Source organism: Carcharhinus amblyrhynchos, chromosome 34 (assembly GCF_965287045.1).
Source record: "Carcharhinus amblyrhynchos chromosome 34, sCarAmb.v2.hapA, whole genome shotgun sequence".
In the NCBI taxonomy this organism is placed as follows: domain Eukaryota; kingdom Metazoa; phylum Chordata; class Chondrichthyes; order Carcharhiniformes; family Carcharhinidae; genus Carcharhinus; species Carcharhinus amblyrhynchos.
Window position 1 is genome coordinate 3967404 of NC_137357.1, and position 18623 is coordinate 3986026.

General features: G+C 48.9%; 1 protein-coding gene across 2 annotated transcripts in view; it reads right to left on the reverse strand.

Moving 5' to 3' along the window:
• Positions 1–18623, reverse strand: part of LOC145361345 (2-oxoglutarate dehydrogenase complex component E1) — a 104689-nt gene that overhangs the window by 35944 nt on the left and 50122 nt on the right. The window contains exons 5-6 of one of the 2 annotated variants that reach the window (XM_080217016.1): positions 7430–7474; positions 851–966 (exon numbers count right to left, since the gene is read on the reverse strand). In XM_080217016.1, the coding sequence (XP_080073142.1) occupies positions 851–966; positions 7430–7474 (161 nt within the window). The remainder of the gene's footprint in view (positions 1–850; positions 967–7429; positions 7475–18623) is intronic. The other variant, XM_080217017.1, reaches the window with a different exon arrangement.

Below are 18623 nucleotides of genomic sequence, written 5' to 3' on the forward strand. Positions count from 1 at the left end.
TGTAGGTTAGGTGGATTGGCCATGTTAAATGGCTCCTTAGTATCCAAAGATGTGTAGGTTAGCTGGATTGGCCATGCTAAATTGCCCGTGCTAAATTGCCCGTTAGTGTCCAAAGATGTGCAGGTTAGGTGGATTGGTCATGCTAAATTGCCCCTTAGTGTCCAAAGATGTGCAGGTTAGGGGGATTGGCCATGTTAAATTGTCCCTTAGTGTCCAAAGATGTGCAGGTTAGGTGGATTGGCCATGTTAAATTGTCCCTTAGTGTCCAAAGATGTGCAGGTTAGGTGGATTGGCCATGCTAAATTGCCCCTTAGTGTCCAAAGATGTGCAGGTTAGGGGGATTGGCCATGTTAAATTGTCCCTTAGTGTCCAAAGATGTGCAGGTTAGGTGGATTGGCCATGCTAAATTGTCCCTTAGTGTCCAAAGATGTGCAGGTTAGGTGGATTGGCCATGTTAAATTGTCCCTTAGTGTCCAAAGATGTGTAGGTTACGAGCATTGGCCATGCTAAATCGTCCCTTAGTCTCACTGAGATTAGCAGGGTAAATACGTGGGGTTGTGGGGATAAGGCCTGGGTGGGATTGTGGTGCAGATGCTAGAGGCTGAGTGGCCTCCTTCTATACTGTAGGGATTGTGTGATTCTATGATCATCAAGTGGCTGAACTGCAGATACTGGTTTCCCAGCAACCGTTGCTAACTTAAAATGAGACAATACCAATGAATGATCAAAGTATGGACTGGGCCTCTTCCAAGAATCTTTCATAACCATGGCACATAAAATGACAGGGGGGGGGGGGCGGAATTAAATAAGAAAAAGAAGTGCCTTCAGCCCTTCAAATTCCAGCACCTACCTCCATCCGTCGAATGATCTCTCGGAGGGGAAGGGCAGTTTCATTGCCTCCAATGAAAGTGGTGGTGGGCAAATGGAAGACTTTGTCGAGGTCCGATTCATCCAGGCCGTAAAATGCTGCATAATGTGGACCGCGAGGCGACAAGGAGGAGACGGGGAAGCCAAGGGGGAAGGAGGTGAAGCACAGAAAGCCACGTGGTCCATCGGTGGTCAGTGGGTGGGGGGGGAGCAGTGTGCAGGGGGAACAATGCAAAGGAAGGTACATGCGGGGCAAGATGGCAAGGTTCGTAACAGGAAAAAGATGAGACACAGGTTTGGGAGAGCGAAGTGCGAATATGGTGCGCACAAACAATTCCAGGTTGTTAAATGTGCGTCGGGGAAGCAGTCACAAAAGGCAGGGGGTGGCAGAGGTAGAAAGCGGTTCGGTGAAATGAGGCGTCCGATGTGCAATTTCGATTCGAGACCGAAACGGAAAGCGCCGTAGAAATAAAAAAAAAGACACGTTAGTGTACACCATTGGAGGAGACGGTGGGAGGTTGGAGAGGGGAGGAGGGACGAACAAGAAGAACAAAGAAAAAAGTTAATTTTTAGTGTTCGACCTCGCGACGCACGCCTTAGCTACAACTGGACGGGCACACAACTAGACAGCGGGCGGGCTTGCCACATCAAACATGCACGGGCAAACACAACACAAGGTCAAGTGCCCTTGGTGAATGGGTGGAGCCGAGCAAGCACATGCACCCCAGCTATTAGTGTGGTAACTCAGCAATACTTGGACTGCGGATTATGAGACACATAACAATTCCAATCAAACCGTTCTCCTCAATAGCCAGAGGATACGACCAGGCTAGAATTATTCTGATAATATCTGAAAATTAAATCCTCTTCCGCCAACCCCAAACAGGATAGAACTGTTCGTTCTGCAACTCCTGGTTGTCACCTCGGGGCTGCGGCCACAGTGAAAGGTACCTCCAATTCCACCGGCAGGGCAAAGACACTCTCTCGGTGCATGATCCCTGCAGGCACCAGAGAAAGACAAGACACACTGGTTCAGGAATGCCAGCTGAAAGGCACTGTTCAGATGCGGGCTTTCGCTCCGAGGGATTAAGTCGGGGGAACCTTCTGTGGCCTAATTCAAATCCTCGAGAAATGTGTAACTTTCTGACCTTGTCTGTGTTTCAATAACATCTTACACAAGCAATAGGGACTGTGATTAACCTTCTGGAGAAACAGGGCGAGGCGGTGGGGTGTAACTGGCGGGTGCTGACATATTTAAAGTCTGCGGATACGGGCAGTTTCAAAAGCCGTCAAACTGAACGCCAGCTCTCTCATTAACTCCCCTTCCCCAGACAAACTTATAGAACAAAGAATATCAAAACAGAAACCATACAAATTGCAAACAAGACAGAACTAAAGGAAAAGGGACAAGGAGGAGGGAGGGGAACAGACAGGGGAAGCGGGAGAGGAGTTGGGTGTTGAGGGGGGGTGAAACGGACAGACGGACGGGGGCAGGGAGGGGGTACAGACAGGCAGAGCGGGTGGGGGGGGAGGGTGGAAGACAGGCAGAGAGGAGGGGGGTGGGGGGAGGACAGGCAGAGAGAGGGGGGGGATCCAAACTGCTAAATCACCCCCAATCCCATGCATCTGCATTTTCTGCAAGAGCCTACCATGGGGAACCTGATCAAACGCTTTGCTAAAATCCACATAGACCAAGTCAACTGCCTTACCCTTATCCACCTCTTTGGACATCTTTTCGAAAAACTCAATAAGGTTTGTAAGGCATGACCTACCCTTCACAAAACCGTGTTGACTATCCCTAATCAATTTATTTCCCTCTAGAAGATTATAAATCTTATAATTCTTTCCAAAACTTTGCCCACAACAGAAGTAAGGCTCACCGGTCTATAATTCCCAGGATGGTCTCTACTCCCCTTATTGAACAAGGGGACAACATTTGCTATCCTCCAATCTTCCAGCACGATACCTGAAGCCAATGACGACATGAAGATCAAAGCCAAAGGCTCTGCAATCTCCTCCCTAACCTCCCAGAGAATCCGGAGGGTAAATCCCATCCAGCCCAGGGGACTCATCTATTTTTATACTCTTAAGAATTGCCAACACCTCCTCCTTATGTACCTCAATCCCATCTAGTCTACTACCTGGTATCGCAGTATTCTCCTCAATTACACTGACTTTTTCCTGCGTGATTACTGACGAAAAATACTCATTCAGTGCCTCTCCTATCTCTTCAGGCTCCATGCACAACTTCCCACTGCTGTCTCTGACTGGCCCTAATCTTGCCCTAACCAATCTTTTATTCTTGATATACCTGTAGAAAGCTTTAGGATTTTCCTTGATCGTATCCGCCAAAGTCTTCTCATGTCCTCTCCTAGCTCTTCTTAACTCTCTCTTTAGCTCCTTCCTGGCTAATTTTTAACTCTCCAGTGCCCTAACTGAGCCTTCACGTCTCACCTTTACATAAGCCTCATTGTTCCTCTTCACCAGAGATTCAACTTCCTTAGTACACCACAGTTCCCTTGCTCGACCACTTCCTCCCTGCCTAACAGGTACATATTTATCAAGGACTCGCAGTAGCTGCTCCTTGAATAAGCTCCACATTTCAGATGTTCTCAGCCCCTGCAATTTCCTACTCTACCCTATGTATCCTAAATCTCGCCTAATAGTCTCATAATTACCTTTCCCCCAGCTGTAACTTCTGCCCTTCGGTATATGCCTATCCTTTTCCATCACTAAGGTAAACGTGACCGAATTGTGGTCACTTTCACCAAAGTGCTCACCTACCTTCAAGTCTAACACCTGGTCTGGTTCATTACAAAGAACGAAGAACAAAGAACAACCCAGCACGGGAAACAGGCCCTTCGGCCCAACGAGCCCGCGCCGCCGCATCACCCTACACCTATTCTACCCTGCATGTCTACGAATGGGACCCTACTCAGTACCCAGTACCAAATCCAATGTAGCCTCACCTCTTGTTGGCCTATCTACATACTGTGTCAGGAAACCTTCCTGCACACATTGGACAAAAACTGACCCCTCTAATGTGCTTGAACTATAGCTTTTCCAATCGATATTTGTAAAGTTAAAGTCCCCCATAACAACTACCCTGTTACTTTTGCACCTATCCAGGATCATCTTTGCAATCCTTTCCTCCACATCTCTGGAACTTTTTGGGGGCCTATAAAAAACTCCCAACAGCGTGATCTCTCCTTTCCTGTTTCTAATCTCAGCCCATACTACCTTAATAGACAGATCCACATCAAACGTCCTTTCTGCCACCGTAATACTGTCCTTGACTAACAATGCCACGCCTCCCCCCTTCTACCACCTTCTCTGCTCTGACTGAAACATCTGAACCCCGGAACCTGCAACAACCATTCCTGTCCCTGCTCTATCCATGTCTCTGAAACAGCCACAACATTGAAGTCCCAGGCACCAATCCAGGCTGCAACTTCGTCCACCTTATTGCGTATGCTCCTCGCATTAAAGTATACGCACTTCAAACCACCCTCCCGCCTGCCAATACTCTGCTGTGACTGAGAAACCTTATCCATGACCTCCCTATTCTCATCCTCCTGTACAATTCAGGTTCCCATCCCCCCTCTGAATCAGTTTAAACCCCCCTGAATAGCATTGGCAAATTCCACACACCCCTCCCCCCAAGATATTAGTACACCTCTGGTTCAGGTTCAGGTTCAGACCATCCCTCTTGTAGAGGTCCCATCTACCGCAGAATGAACCCCAATTATCCAAGTATCTGAACCCTTCCCTCCTGCACCATCCCTTCAGCCACAAGTTCAAATGTTTTCTCTCTCTCTGTTCTTCTCCATGCTATCCTGCGGCACAGGTAACAAACCAGAGATAACCACTCTGTTTGTTTTAGCCCTAAGCTTCCACCCTAACTCTCTGAATTTCTGTTTTATATCCCTATATTCCTACCTATGTCATGAGTGCCGACATGAACCACCACTTGGGGCTGGCTCCCCTCCCGCTTAAGGATCCTGAACACTCGACGGTGGGGGGGGGGGGAACAGACAGGAGAGAGAGGTGGGGGGGGGGGGGGAAGAGAGAGAGAGAGAGAGAGAGAGAGGGTGGAACAGACAGGAGGGAGAGAGAGGAGGGAAGGGGGGGGACAGACAGGAGGGAGGGAGGGAGGGGGGGAGAGAGAGAGAGAGAGAGAGAGAGAGAGAGAGAGAGAGAGAGAGAGAGAGAGAGAGAGGGGACAGACAGGAGGGAGGGAGGGAGAGAGAGAGGGGGCGGACAGACAGGAGGGGGGGGGGACGGAGAGAGAGAGAGAGAGAGAGAGAGAGAGAGAGAGAGAGAGAGAGAGAGAGAGAGATGGGGGGGGGAGGGACAGACAGGAGGGAGAGAGAGAGGTGGAGGGAGTCACAGACAGAGAGAGGGGGAGGGTGAGAGAGAGAGAGAGAGAGAGAGAAAAAATGACAAACACAGAGAGAGAGGGACAGACACAGAAGGAAAGAGAAAATGAACAAGAAAGAATACCCCCTGGCCATGTAGATTATTTGGGTTTAGAGACAGATGGTGAGGAAATCGAGGTGTCCAAATTCACACCCTGCGATGTCAGCCAAGGTCGAGAGTTAAACTTGGCTTGTTCTGATACAAGGCCCATCATCGAATGTTCCTTATGGACTCCTTTGGCCTTGCCTGTAGGTTACAGTTACATTGCTTGTTCTGCTCAGTCCACCTGTCCCTTTAATGCTGCAATCCTGAGTTTCGTCCACGAGGTGGTGGTCAAAATGGTCAGAGAATGGCACAAAAGGTCAGAGTTCAACTGGCACTTGGGTGGGGGAAGCCTAAAGGCTGAGGAGTGCTGGGAAAAATTAGCTTCTGAGTTCAGGGCTCAGGAATAAAAATTCTAAATCTTGATCCTAGCTTTGTCTTTTCAAGGTGAAAGGGTCAGTGAGCTTTCTCAATATTGCAAAATAGATTGCCTTTTTTTTACTGTCGAGATGACTTGGACTGCTGTTTTCTCGATCACTCGGTGGAAAAAATAGGCTTCTTAAGAAGAAAATTCCTGTTTGGGAAGACATTTATAGTCTCATGGACAAGAGCAACTTCAGAGTAACAGCCACACAAACTACCTAATGGACGGATAACTCACTCCTCAACTGTGTCCTGGGTGACACCAATGAATGGGGTACATACAACGCTCACAAGACACAAGATGGATCAGCAAAGCACGGATAAACAGGTAGGGCAGACAACCAGGGGCACAGGGTATTGGAAGGGACTGATTGAGAGCGTGTAAACAAGAGAAACACTTAACCCTTTTGGGAACTCGAGAAGGGTTGGAGGTGTGAAAGGCATTCTTGAAAGCAAGAGAGAGAGAGAGAGAGAGAGAGAGAGAGAGCCATCACGTTACACTTCCTCTAGTGACAAGTGTCAGTTCGCACAACCATCATCAAGGATTTGGATTAGCACTGAAGAAGCAAAGACTAGTCTATTGATAATCAAATCTCTTCCCCATCAGAGCAACCATTTCGTATAATTCCTTCTGGTAGCCGTTAGACACTCAAAATCTGTTAGGTATTGTAAAAACACGCCAAGCAATGCCACTTGCAATGATTTGATACCCCAAAAATGAGAGTCTCATTGATTTATCGATCAGAGATGTCATGACTCATTAGAGGGGTGTGTCCCACTTATCCCCAACTCCCTCGAACTTGGCAGCTCGCTCGGCCATTTCAGGAGGGACGGTTAAGAGACAACCATGTTGCTGTGGGGTCAGGAGTCACATGGGTAGCACAGTGATTATCACTTTCCGGTTACCCATTCCCGGATTGGGTCACTGTTTGTGCGGAGTCTGCACATTCTCCCTCTGTCTGCGTGGGTTTCCTCCCAGAGTCCAAAGATGTATGGGTTAGGTGGATTGGCCATGCTAAATTGCCCCTTACTGTCCAAAGATGTGCAGGTTAGGAGGATTGGCCATGCTAAATTGCCCCTTACTGTCCTAAGATGTGTGGGTTGGGTGGATTGGCCATGCTAAATTGTCCATTAGTGTCCAAAGATGTGTAGGTTAGGTGGATTGGCCATGCTAAATTGCCCCTTACTGTCCTAAGATGTGTGGGTTGGGTGGATTGGCCATGCTAAATTGTCCATTAGTGTCCAAAGATGCGCAGGTTAGGTGCATTGGTCATGCTAAATTGTCCCTTAGTGTGCAGGGTAAATGTGGAGTTACGTGAATAGATGAGAGTTGTGTCAGTGGTGCAGGTGCGATAGGCTGCACGGCCCGTTTCTGCACCGTGGAGATTTTACGATTCTTCTACGATCCTCCCCCAACTAAAAAGTGCACCCACGGGATTCTTGGGCTGTCCTCGTTGGGGGATGGTTTAAATTCCAAAAGAGAATTAGGCATGACATCAGTGATTTTGAAATCAGATCTGAAAGCAGGCTGCTGTCGGTTTTTTCAGCCTGTCCCTCCCAACCCTGCTTACCCCGCCCCCCCCACCCCGCTGGTCTCACTCAGATCAGAAACAAATCAAAACGCCAAACAACAAAGACAAAACTGGCTGAATGTCAACAGCGGCAGCTACTTGCCTACCTCCTACTGTCAATTTTTTCAGGCGCTCCTTGCAGACTGCGATGTCTATGGGTAGAGAGTGCAAGAAACAAGACAAAAAAAAACAGAACAGCGAGCAAAATAGTTAGTCTTTAAAAAAAGGAAAAGTCTAAAAAAAATAATAAAAATTAAAGCCAGAGATCGTTCGAGTCATTGCAAATTCAGCCCTTGTGCGGTTCAAGGCAAATCAAATCCAGCCATGGCATCATGATTAATGATGCATGTAAACACACTGGTGGATCAATAGCATTGTACTGAAAGAGTTGCAGCATCTTCTCCCCTGCCCCCGTCGAGGTGAAATGTTAACGCCTCCACCCAGCGCAGTCAGAATCGATCAGGGACTCCTGGTGATTCAGAAATTCAGCTGGGGCGAGGGGGAGAGATTTTGGGGAAAAAAAAAGGGACATTGTAGTTAGCACTGCTGCCTCAGAGCGCCAGGGACCCAGTTCGATTCCCGGCTCGGGTCACTGTCCGTGTGGAGGCTGCACATTCTCCCCGCGTCTGCGTGGGTTTCCTCCCACAGTCCAAAAGACGTGTGGGTTAGGTGGATTGGCCATGTTAAATTGCCCCTTAGTGTCCAAAGATGTGTAAGGTGGATTGGCCATGTCCCTTATTATCAGAGGGACGAGTGAGTGTAAATAGTGAGGTTACAGTGATAGGGCCTGCGTGGAATTGTTGTCAGTGCAGACATAATGGGCCGAATGGCCTCCTCCTGCACTGTGGGGATTCCATGTCGTTTTAAATTGTAATAGAAAGGGTGGGGGGTGAGGGGAGGGTTTCGCAAAGGCAAAAGAGCATGGCCCAAGAACGCTTCTGACCTTCCCTCAGTGCTGGGGTTCGACCCGTTGGAAACCTTTTTGGTGTTTTATTACCCAGCTATGCCGGAGCGCGCGCACAGTTTTGACAGCCACGGTGATCAAAAACGGCACCGGCATTCTCTCTGTAGCAGGAGTGGAATGCTTGTTTCTTTCTGGAAAGAAAAACGAGAGGCCCAGGCATTGCAATTTCCACCGCCGTGGGCTAGGCTCCAATCGGAGTATCAGGTGTGGTTACAATTAGCCCTCGGACTGTAATGCTACAGTGCATCGTCTGAAGCACGTACCCCACTGAACTCAGTACCCTTTACTCTCGAAACTGCCAATGGCCAGAGTGGAGAAGGAAACAGGGTGATTTTTCTTTAGAAAAAAAGTCCAATTTGTGTGAACACCAGTGCCACAACAGCGTCAACGCTTTCAGTACAGATTCAGCCTGCCTGGGTCTTAACGAGTGCATCCTGAAGCATTAAAGAGCATGCAGCGCCACAGAATGAATTAAAACGGAAGGCATTATTTGCAAACCCGGGCCATGCATCCGGAAACGTGAAGCTGTGCCGGGGGGCGGGGGGCGGGGCGGGGGGGACATGGATGCAAACCGGCTCCTCTCTCTGCCATGCAGCCCATAGATTAGTATCCACATCAGCGATGCGCAGCTTGCGTTGGGCCAGCCAAGGGGCCTCCCCAAAGGTCTGAGAACTGCATGCCCGCCCGCCCACCCCCAGAAAATGAACAGAAGAACAACGCAAATCTCCGGCTACCCACTCTTCACTCAGCCTGGGGCACCCACGGAAGGAAACCTAGGAGGCAGCACTCTTTCGACTAACACTTAAGGGGCAGCTCGACTGACGAGCAAAGGGGAGTCATGACGTGGAGACGCCAGCGTTGGACTGGGCTAAACACGGTAAGAAGTCTCCCAACACCTGGTGAACCTCAACCTGGTGTTGTGAGACTTCTCACTGAGCAAAGGGGAACCAGACGATTATATGGACTGCCAAGAGGACAGCCTCGGGCGGGGGCACTTTCACAGCCCAACAAGCAAAGGGGAGCCAGACAACTGTACGGACTGCCAAAAGAACAACCGCAACGGGGGCGGGGGAGGGAAATTGAGGCTCATTCGGAGAGGTATTTTACAACTGGAGCTCTGTGCACAACTGGACTTGGAAGGCAGCACGGTGGTTAGCACAGCTGCCTCACAGCGCCAGGGACCCAGTTCGATTCCCAGCTCAGGTCACCGTCTGTGAGGAGTTTGCACGTTCTCTCACCGTGTCTGCGTGGGTTTCCTCCGGGTGCTCCGGTTTCCTTCCAAAGTCTGAAAGACGTGCAGGTTAGGTGCCAAATTCTCCCTCAGTGTAACCCGAACAGGCGCCGGAGTGTGGCGACTAGGGGGGGATTTTCACAGTAACTTCATTGCAGGGTTTAAAAAAAAGGGGCGGGCAAGCTCATTAATCAAGGGTTTCAGTGTTAGATCCAGCAGTCACAGTGACAACCGCTGGTCACCAGGACATGCGGGCACCCTGATGTGACCTTGGAATGAGTTAGCTTGCCTTCAAACGTTTCAAGGTCCCAGATTCAGGGCTCAGTTTGGGAAAAAAAACTATTGCACACACACATTATTTTTCATGCATGACAGAAGGTAGAAAGTCCAAATCTCTCCTTAAGGCCACACAATGGAGCTCTGGGTTAAGGCAAAGGGTCCAAGCAGATAACCAGTCACTTGGAGCATGCAAAAGCAGAGAGGCAGCGTCCCTGTTCATGCCAAGCGCAGATACGGTTGAGGGAGCTTTGACAGAGCAACAGAGAAAGGGAGAGTCCTGGTACTTCTCGGAGGGGGAAGGGGGAGGTAAGTTTCGCTGACCGAGTAAATCAGAAATGTGAAAACTGCAGGGATCACATCAGTGGGGAAACAAACTGGAGTGACCACCTGAGCTCCTAACCTCAGTGGAGCAGGAAAGCGGATGCCCCTTGCCAGGGCAAGAGCGCAGTCCTCCCAGTTGAAGAAAAGGAGGAAACTAGCCATCAATTCTTCCAACGTGAGCAGATACTGGGGGACAAATAGGGAACCACTCTGCGGAGACGCAGGGATGGGAACAGCACTTACGCTCAAGAGATGGGAATGCAGAGACAGAGCATGAGAATGCTCCCCTCGTAAGTCGGGGATAGGTACGGGATAGACAACAGTGCGTTTTGTGGAAGAGAGGACGTATTTGCATCAGATTAACTCCACACCTACAAACAAGATTGTGCTGATAAAGGAACATTAGCGGCAAAACACTGCCGGAAATCTGAAACCAAAACAGAAAGTGCTGGAAAACAAAGACCTCAGCGGGTCAGGCAGCATCTGTGGAGAGAGGAGGCGGGTTAGCGTTTGGAATCTGTGCGATTCTTCTTCGGAGCGGAGGAGAGGTAGAAACGCGATGGGGTTTGTGTTCCACTGTTCAACTGCTTCAACAAGTAACAGACGGGGGAAAAAAGTGAATTGAGATTTTGCAGTCGAGACAATATAATCACGTCAATTCTGTCTTTGGCAGCACAGTGGTTAGCACCGTCGCCTCACAGCGCCAGGGATCCGAGTTCAATTCCAGCCTTGGGAGTGTGTGGAGTTTGTACATTCTTTCTGTGTCTGCGTGGGTTTCCTCCGGGTGCTCTCGTTTTCTCAAAGGTGTGCAGATTAGGGGGATTGGCCATGCTTAATTGCCCCTTAGTCTCCAAAGATGTATAGGTCAGGTGGATTGATTGTGCTAAATTAGTGTCAGGGGGATTTACAGGGTAAATATTTGGGGTAATAGTTTGATTGGGATTGTCGCTACAGGCTTCATGGGCCAAAAGGCCTCCTTCTGCACTGTAGGGATTGTATGATAAATCTTCCCCCTCACAACATTTAAATATTTCTCCAGAAAAGACCAAATCTCTATATCTAGACAGAGAGCAGGTTTCAGCTGGAATGCTAGATGCCTTCCCAGGGGTGAATAGCCCGTCTCATTCTGTTCTTGGGTGTGGGGAATGGCTGCTCGGGCAGGGTAGTGAAGGCATCGGACACCAGAAGAGGAGAGAAAAGTGGGGTTAGATAGGCAAAACAACCAACATAGAATCCCGACAGTGCAGGAGGAGGCCATTAGGTCCATCAAGTCTGCACCACAATCTCACCCTATCACACAACCCCATGTATTTACCTTAGCTAGTCCCCCTGACACTAAGGGGCAATTTAGCACGGCCAATCACCTAACCCATGCATATCTTTGGATACTAAGCAGCAATTTACCATGGCCAATCCATCTCACGTATACATCTTTGGACATTAAGGGGCAATTTACCACGGCCAATCCACCTAACCAGCACATCTTTGGATACGAAGAGGCAATTTAGAATGGCCAATCCACCTAACTCACACATCTTATGAACTGTGGGAGGAAACTGGATCATCTAGAGGAAACCCACGCAGACAGCGGGGAGAAGGTGCAGACTCCACACAGACAGTGACCTAAGCCGGGAGTCGAACCTGGGTCGCCGGCTCTGTGAGGCAGCAGTGCTAACCACTGTGCCGCCCACTGGAGTTGTGGGGCAGAGCAGGCTGTAATAGAGTCAAGCTTTCCTGTCACGGAACAGGACCGAGGCTGGGCACTCAAAATAGCAGCCACTGTGGGGGAATAAACAAAAAACAGTCATCAGAATTTATTATTTTGAACAGAGTTCAACCATCCAAGCCACATCGTGTCTCATTAAATCTTGATAGCAAGACCAGAAAAAAAATCTGTTTTTGATAAATTCAACCTCAGGGGAGTGTCCAAAACAAAAAAAAAAGCAGTTAGGAAAACACAAGAGAGGGAGTTGCAATGCCAGCCATATAGGCCAACTCATCATCTAATCAACTTCCAGCGTCAAATAGTACACTAAATACGAGTGGCCCTATTTGAGGAAAAAAAACCGTCCAGCACCCATACAGTCTATAAAATTATAATGTCAGTGTTGGACTGGGGCGGGCACAGTAAGAAGTCTCACAGCACCAGGTTAAAGTCCAACAGGTTTATTTGGAATCACGAGCTTTCGGAGGGCTGCTCCTTCCTCGGGTGAGCGTGGAGAGGTAGGTTTCACAAACACAGTGTAGTGTATTTAGGCCACAGCACAATTGCAGGACAATGGTTGGAACTGCGAGTTGTTCCCTTCCTGTTGGCGAACACTTCAGCAGTTACGGGCATTCAGCACCTGATCTTCGGGTAATCGTTCTTCATGACACACGACTATGCAGAATAGCCAAGCACAAACCGATAGCCAAGTTCTGCTCGCATGAGGACGGCCTCAACCGGGATCTTGGATTCATGTCACACTGTGTGTAACCCCCAGCATTTGGCCTGGAAAATCCTACTAACTGTCCTGGCTGGAGACAATTCACACCTCTTTAACCTGTGATTATCCCTCTCTCCACTCACACCGTCTGTACCTGGAAAGACTTGACTACCTGTAAAAACTTGTATCCCAACCATTATCCTGCAATTGTGTTTTGGCCTGGAAACACCGCGTTTACGAAACTTACCTCTCCACTCACCTGAGGAAGGAGCAGTGCTCCAAAAGCTCGTGATTCCAAATAAACCAGTCGGACTTTAACCTGGTGTTGTGAGACTTCTTACTAAAAATTATGAGAGGCATAGATAGGGTTGACAGTCAGAATCTGTATCCCCAAGAGTTAAAGTGTCTAATACTCAGGAGCATGCAATTAAGGTGGGAGGGACAATGTGAGGGTTGGGGGGGCGGGGGGGGGGGGTGTGCATTAGTTCAAAGGAGATGTGTGGAATAAGTTTCTTTTTACAGGGAGTGGTCGGTGTGTGGAACACACTGCCGGGGTGGTGGTGGAGGCAGACACCACAGGGATCACACAGGGGTGGAGGCAGGTACAATAGGGGTGATAACTCCGGACTTGAGTGTCTGTGTGTGTTTGTTTGTTTGTGAGGGGAAGAGGTGGAGTTGGCAGCTGGCTTTTTAGGGGGTGGGCAAAACAATTATGAAAATAAGTATTCGGACGGGGCCAACTGGATTTTGCTCTCGCAGCAGATTCGGACTTTTACTGTGCTCATCAGACACACAGCATTAACCTTGGCAAGCTGCATTCCTCCACAGCTCGTGAATGGACTCTGCACCTAAAAAAGAGTTCGGCAGCAGATTGCAAGCGATGTTCAAGGGCACAACGTACCCAGCGCATTGGCATCAAGAGGGAAAGAGTCAAGTCTGTCTACCTGTTGAGGATGTGTTGGAGACAGGAGCACTTAGCACCAATGCCTCACAGCATCTGGGGACTTCGATTCCCAGCCTGGGTCACTGTCTGTGTGGAGTCTGCACATTCTCCTCGTGTCTGCATGGGTTTCCTCCCACAGTCCAAAGATGTGTGGATAAGGTGTATTGGCCATGCCAAATTGCTCCTTAGTGCCAGGGGGACTAGCTGCGGTAAATTCTTCAGGCTGTGGGGAAAGGGCCTGGATGGGATTGTGGCTGATGCAGACTCGATGGGTTGAATGGCCTCCTTATGCACTGTGGGGATCTTATGATCCTCTGAAATCTTGGCTTGATGCCTAGGCCGATCGAGGTTATTTGAGGTCTAAAGTACTGTGTTTAAACAGGGGTTCAAAAACAGTGGCTGCCGAAATGTTTTACGCTGTGGTATAAAGTATTTTATGAAAAGGAGCTGTGTTCGGAAATCTGTTGTTTGCATCAGTTAGCATTTTTCAATGCAAGGCATTCTTTCAAGAGGACATTGTCCACTCTGGAAAGCCCACGAGTGTGGAACTGGAATTAGGCCCAGTCATTAATCACTGAGCAATGCTACTGTCGAGGGCAAGTTACCCTTGCAAACACTGGCAGTGTCATATTGACCTTGATTTCTGGAGAGATTAGTGGCTCATTGCTGCCAAAGGGCACTGGACGAGAGCTACCTTACTCCCAGGTTTTGAGATGGAGGCTTGAAACAGTGCAAAAAAAAACGAATGCACTTATGCAGCGAAATTTACCAGGCCAATTCCTGGGATGGTTGGTTCACTAATGTCTTTTAAGGAAGGAAATCTGCCGTCCTTACCCAGTCTGGCTTACGTGTGATTCCAAAAATCACAGCAATGTGGTTGAATCTCAACTATCCTGGGCAACTAGGGATGGGCAATAAATGCTGGCCCAGCCAGCGATGCCCATGTCCCACCAATGAATTAAAAAAGGGCTGTCATATGAGCAAGACTAAGTCAGTTAGGATTCTATTCACTGGAATTCAGAGGAGTCAGGGGAGAGGCTCATTAATAACTTATACAATTCTAACAAAGTTAGACAGGGTAGATTCAGAATGAATGTTCCTGATGGTGGGGAGTCCGGAACTAGGGGGTTATTGTTACTGGACTTGAATGCAGTTTTGGTGTCCTTATCTGAGGAAGGATGTCCTTGCTATAGAGGGAGCACAGCGAAGGTTTACCAGGCTGATTCCTGGGATGGCAGGTCTGTCACATGAGAAGAGACTAAGCCAGTTAGGGTAATATTCACTGGAGTTTAGAAGAGCAAGAGGGAATCTTACAGAAACTTATAAAATTCTAACAGGGTTAGACAGGGTAGATTCAGAAAGAATGTTCCCGATGGTGGGGGAGTCCAGAACTAGGGGGTCATAGTTTGAGGATAAGGGGTAAACCTTTTAGAACCGAGGAGAAATGTCTTCACCCAGAGGGTGGTGAATGTGTGGAATTCACTCCCACAGAAAGTAGTTGAGGTCAAAACATTGTGAGATTTCAAGAAGAAATTAGATATAGTTCTTGGGGCTAAAGGGATAATGGGGGAGGGGGGGGGGGGTGGAAATCAGGATATTGAATTTGATGATCAGCCATGATCATTCCCTGCTCGGGTCACTGTCTATGTGGAGTTTGCACATTCCCCTCGTGTCTGCGTGGTTTTCCTCCGGGTGCCCCGGTTTCCTCCCACAGTCCAAAGATGTGCGGGTTGGGTTGATTAGCCATGCTAATTCCCTTAGTGTACTAGGACGCTTAGATTAGAGGGATTAGCGGATAAAACATGTAGGGATAGGGCCTGGGTGGGATTGTGGTCGGTGCAGACTCAATGGGCTGAAGGGCCACTTCCTGCACTGTAGGGTTCTATGATTCTATGAAAATGAATGGCGGAGCAGGCTCGAAGGGCCTACTCTTGCTTCCGGTTTCTATGTTTTAAAAATATCTCTCAATGCTCCAGTACAATGAACTGCTTTGGGAGCGCAGTCAGTATTGTCGACAAGCAAGTATTTCATGCACGGCAAGATCCCACAAGCAGCACAGAGATGAGTTGCTGCTCTTCTATTTTTGAACGGTTTGATTCCAGTGTCGTGTGTTGGGAATAGTCTTGAAAGTGTGGCACAATGCCCGTCTGAACAGGGAGGGAGCCCTCTTGTTGAAAGGCGACAGCTTCCCGCCTCTGCTTGCTTCCCGCGTGAGCACTTTTCCTCGCTCGATATCAAGTGGCACTTCAGAACAAAACTGCAACATGCTAAGAAACCGTTGCACTACCCCCCCCGCCCCCAACCAACCACAAGTACGTCAGAACGAGTGCTACTTTAAAACGAAGATGTTTTCAAATCTCACCCAAAACATGGTCAATTCGTGGTGTGAGCAGACGGTGTGCGAAGGGCTCTCGATTCACATCATCCAAGGCAGAAAAGGAAACGAGTTTCTGAAATGGGTACGAGGGGGCTTTTCCCCCAAGAGGTTGAAATGGGTACGAGGGGGCTTTTCCCCCAAGAGGTTGAAATGGGTACGAGGGGGTTTTTCCCCCAAGAGGTTGAAATGGGTACGAGGGGGTTTTTCCCCCAAGAGGTTGAAATGGGTACGAGGGGGTTTTTCCCCCAAGAGGTTGAAATGGGTACGGGGGGGTTTTTCCCCCAAGAGGCTGAAATGGGTACGGGGGGGTTTTTCCCCCAAGAGGTTGAAATGGGTACGGGGGGGTTTTTCCCCCAAGAGGTGCTCAGCCAGACATAGAAGGGGGTTAGTGCTGGATCTGGCACTGGGTAATGAAGTGGGAGAAATGCAGTTTCATAGAGGGGGGAGCATTTGGGCAACACTGATCACAACATTAGGTTTGGAATTGATAGAGAAAAAAAGAGGAAAGGCGGCAAGAAACAAAATCAAACATTAAATCAGTGGATGGTGAGAGTGGGGGCAGGCTAACAGCAGCGAGATGGAAAGGATCCGGTCCATGAATTGAGGATCGGCAGTAAGCGAGCAATGAGAAGGGCAGCACGGTGGCAGAGTGGGGAGCACTGTTGCCTCATAGCGCCAGGGATCCGGGTTCGATTCTTGGCTTGGCTCACTGTCTGTGTGGAGTTTGCACGTTCTCCCAGTGCTTGTGGAGATTTCCTCCAGATGCTCTGGTTTCCTCCAGAGACGTGCGGGTTAGGTTGACTGGCCATGCTAAAATGACCCTAGTATCAGGGTCAGTAAATTTCAGTATCAGTAAATTTAGCATGGGGTTGATGGGGATTAGCAGGGTAAATGCATGGGGTTACGTGGGAGCAGGCTCCATGGACTCCTTATGCGTGGTAGGGATTCTATGAAGTCTTCAAAATGGTTTGGGTACAGGCTCGTTACAAACCCATGAAGGGTAAAGGAAGAATATTCAAAGCTCGCGCTTGCTGGGTGACTGAAGACATGGAAGATAAAATGAAACCGAAACCTTGTGATAAATTCAGGACCAAACTGCTACAGAAAGTACACAGGATTGGAAAAGGCGAATAAGGGTGAAGGAAGAGCATGGGAACAGATTAATGTCAAAATAAAGGAGAACCAACAGTGCAGAGATTTATTAGAATGGCATCAGGGATTAAGGGCTTCAGTGATGTGGACAGAATTAAGAACAATTTGCAATGATTTAACATCTGCAACGTGGTAAACTGGATCAACGCAATTCACAGGAGCGTCAAACAAAATACAACACCGAGACACACAAGGAGATATTAGGACATTAATCGAGTTTTTGGTTATTAGAGGCGGGTTTTAAGAAGCGAGTGCAAGAGAGAGAGCAAGAGCGTGCCAGAGAGAGAACAAGAGGGAGAGTGAGAGGAGGTATTAGGACATTTATCAAGTGGAATTTTGGTGGGTTTTAAGGAGCGAGTGAGTGAGAGGGTGAGTATGTGTGGACAGAAAGAGAGCACGCACGCACGAGAGTGTGTAAATGTACAGACAGAGCACGAGTAAGAGTGAGATGTGCAGACTGAGAGCACGAGTAAGAGAACACACGTGACAGCATGTGTAGAGAGAGAGAGAGCAAGCGCGCAAGAGCACGTGCGTGCGAGAGACTTAGTATATGTGGAGAACGCACGCCAGACACAGTATGCATGTCTGGAGAGAGAGTGTGCGCACATGGGAGAACGAATACACATGGAGAGGGAGTGTGTACAAGAAAAAACAAGTACGCTTGGAGAGAGAGCGTGCGAGAGAGGGAGACAGCACAAGTAAGAGAGACAGCATGCGAGGGAGCAAATCTGTGTGGAGAGAGTGAGCACAGGTAAAAGTGAGTATGTGTGGAAGAGAGAAAGCATGTGTGAGAGAGAAAGTGAGCACATGTGGAGAAAGAGAGCACAAGAAAGAGAGAGTATGAGTATGTTTGGGGGGGGGTGTGGTGAGGAGGGACAGAGAGCGCGTGCGAGACATATTTGGACATTTATCAAGTCTCTGATCGTTAGAAGTGGATTTTAAGACGTGTACGTGCAAGAGAGCAAGTGCGCGCAAGAGGGGACACAAGAGAGCACACGCGAGATTAATGCGGAGATGTAACGGCGGTTTTCCAAGACTTGGCCTGAAGCCTGTGGCTGAATGATTACAATTAGGGACGAGCAAGAGGCCAGAACTGGAGCAGCTTTGGAACGTTGCAGAAAATTGGCCGAGTGGGTGGTGGTGAGCGTGTGAAGCCACAAAAAGATGGACAGGAATGCTAAAATGAAGGCATTGCCTGGACCGGGAGCCAGTATAGCTCAGGCGAACAGGCCTTGCTATGAATGAGGATAGAAGCAGCACAAGGAGTTGTGAATGAACCCATGGGTACAGAGGATGGATAACCAAAGGCTGCCGGGGACAGCATCGGAATAATCCAGTGGAGAAATGACAAAGGGATGGCTGAGAGTTTCAGTGGAGAACTTCCATGGGCAGAGTGTGTTATGGAGGCGGAAGAGGGTGACTTTGGGGTTGCAGAGAGTGTGTGGTTTCGGGGTCACAGAGGATATCAAGGCTGCGGGGGGGGGGGTTGAGGGTCGATGTGGAGGAGGTACTCAAAACGATGAGCCCCTTTCTTCGGTCGAGTAAATAAGGACAAAAATCGGTGACAGAGCCATCAGCAACCCAAGAGTGGCGAAAGAACTGGGGGGA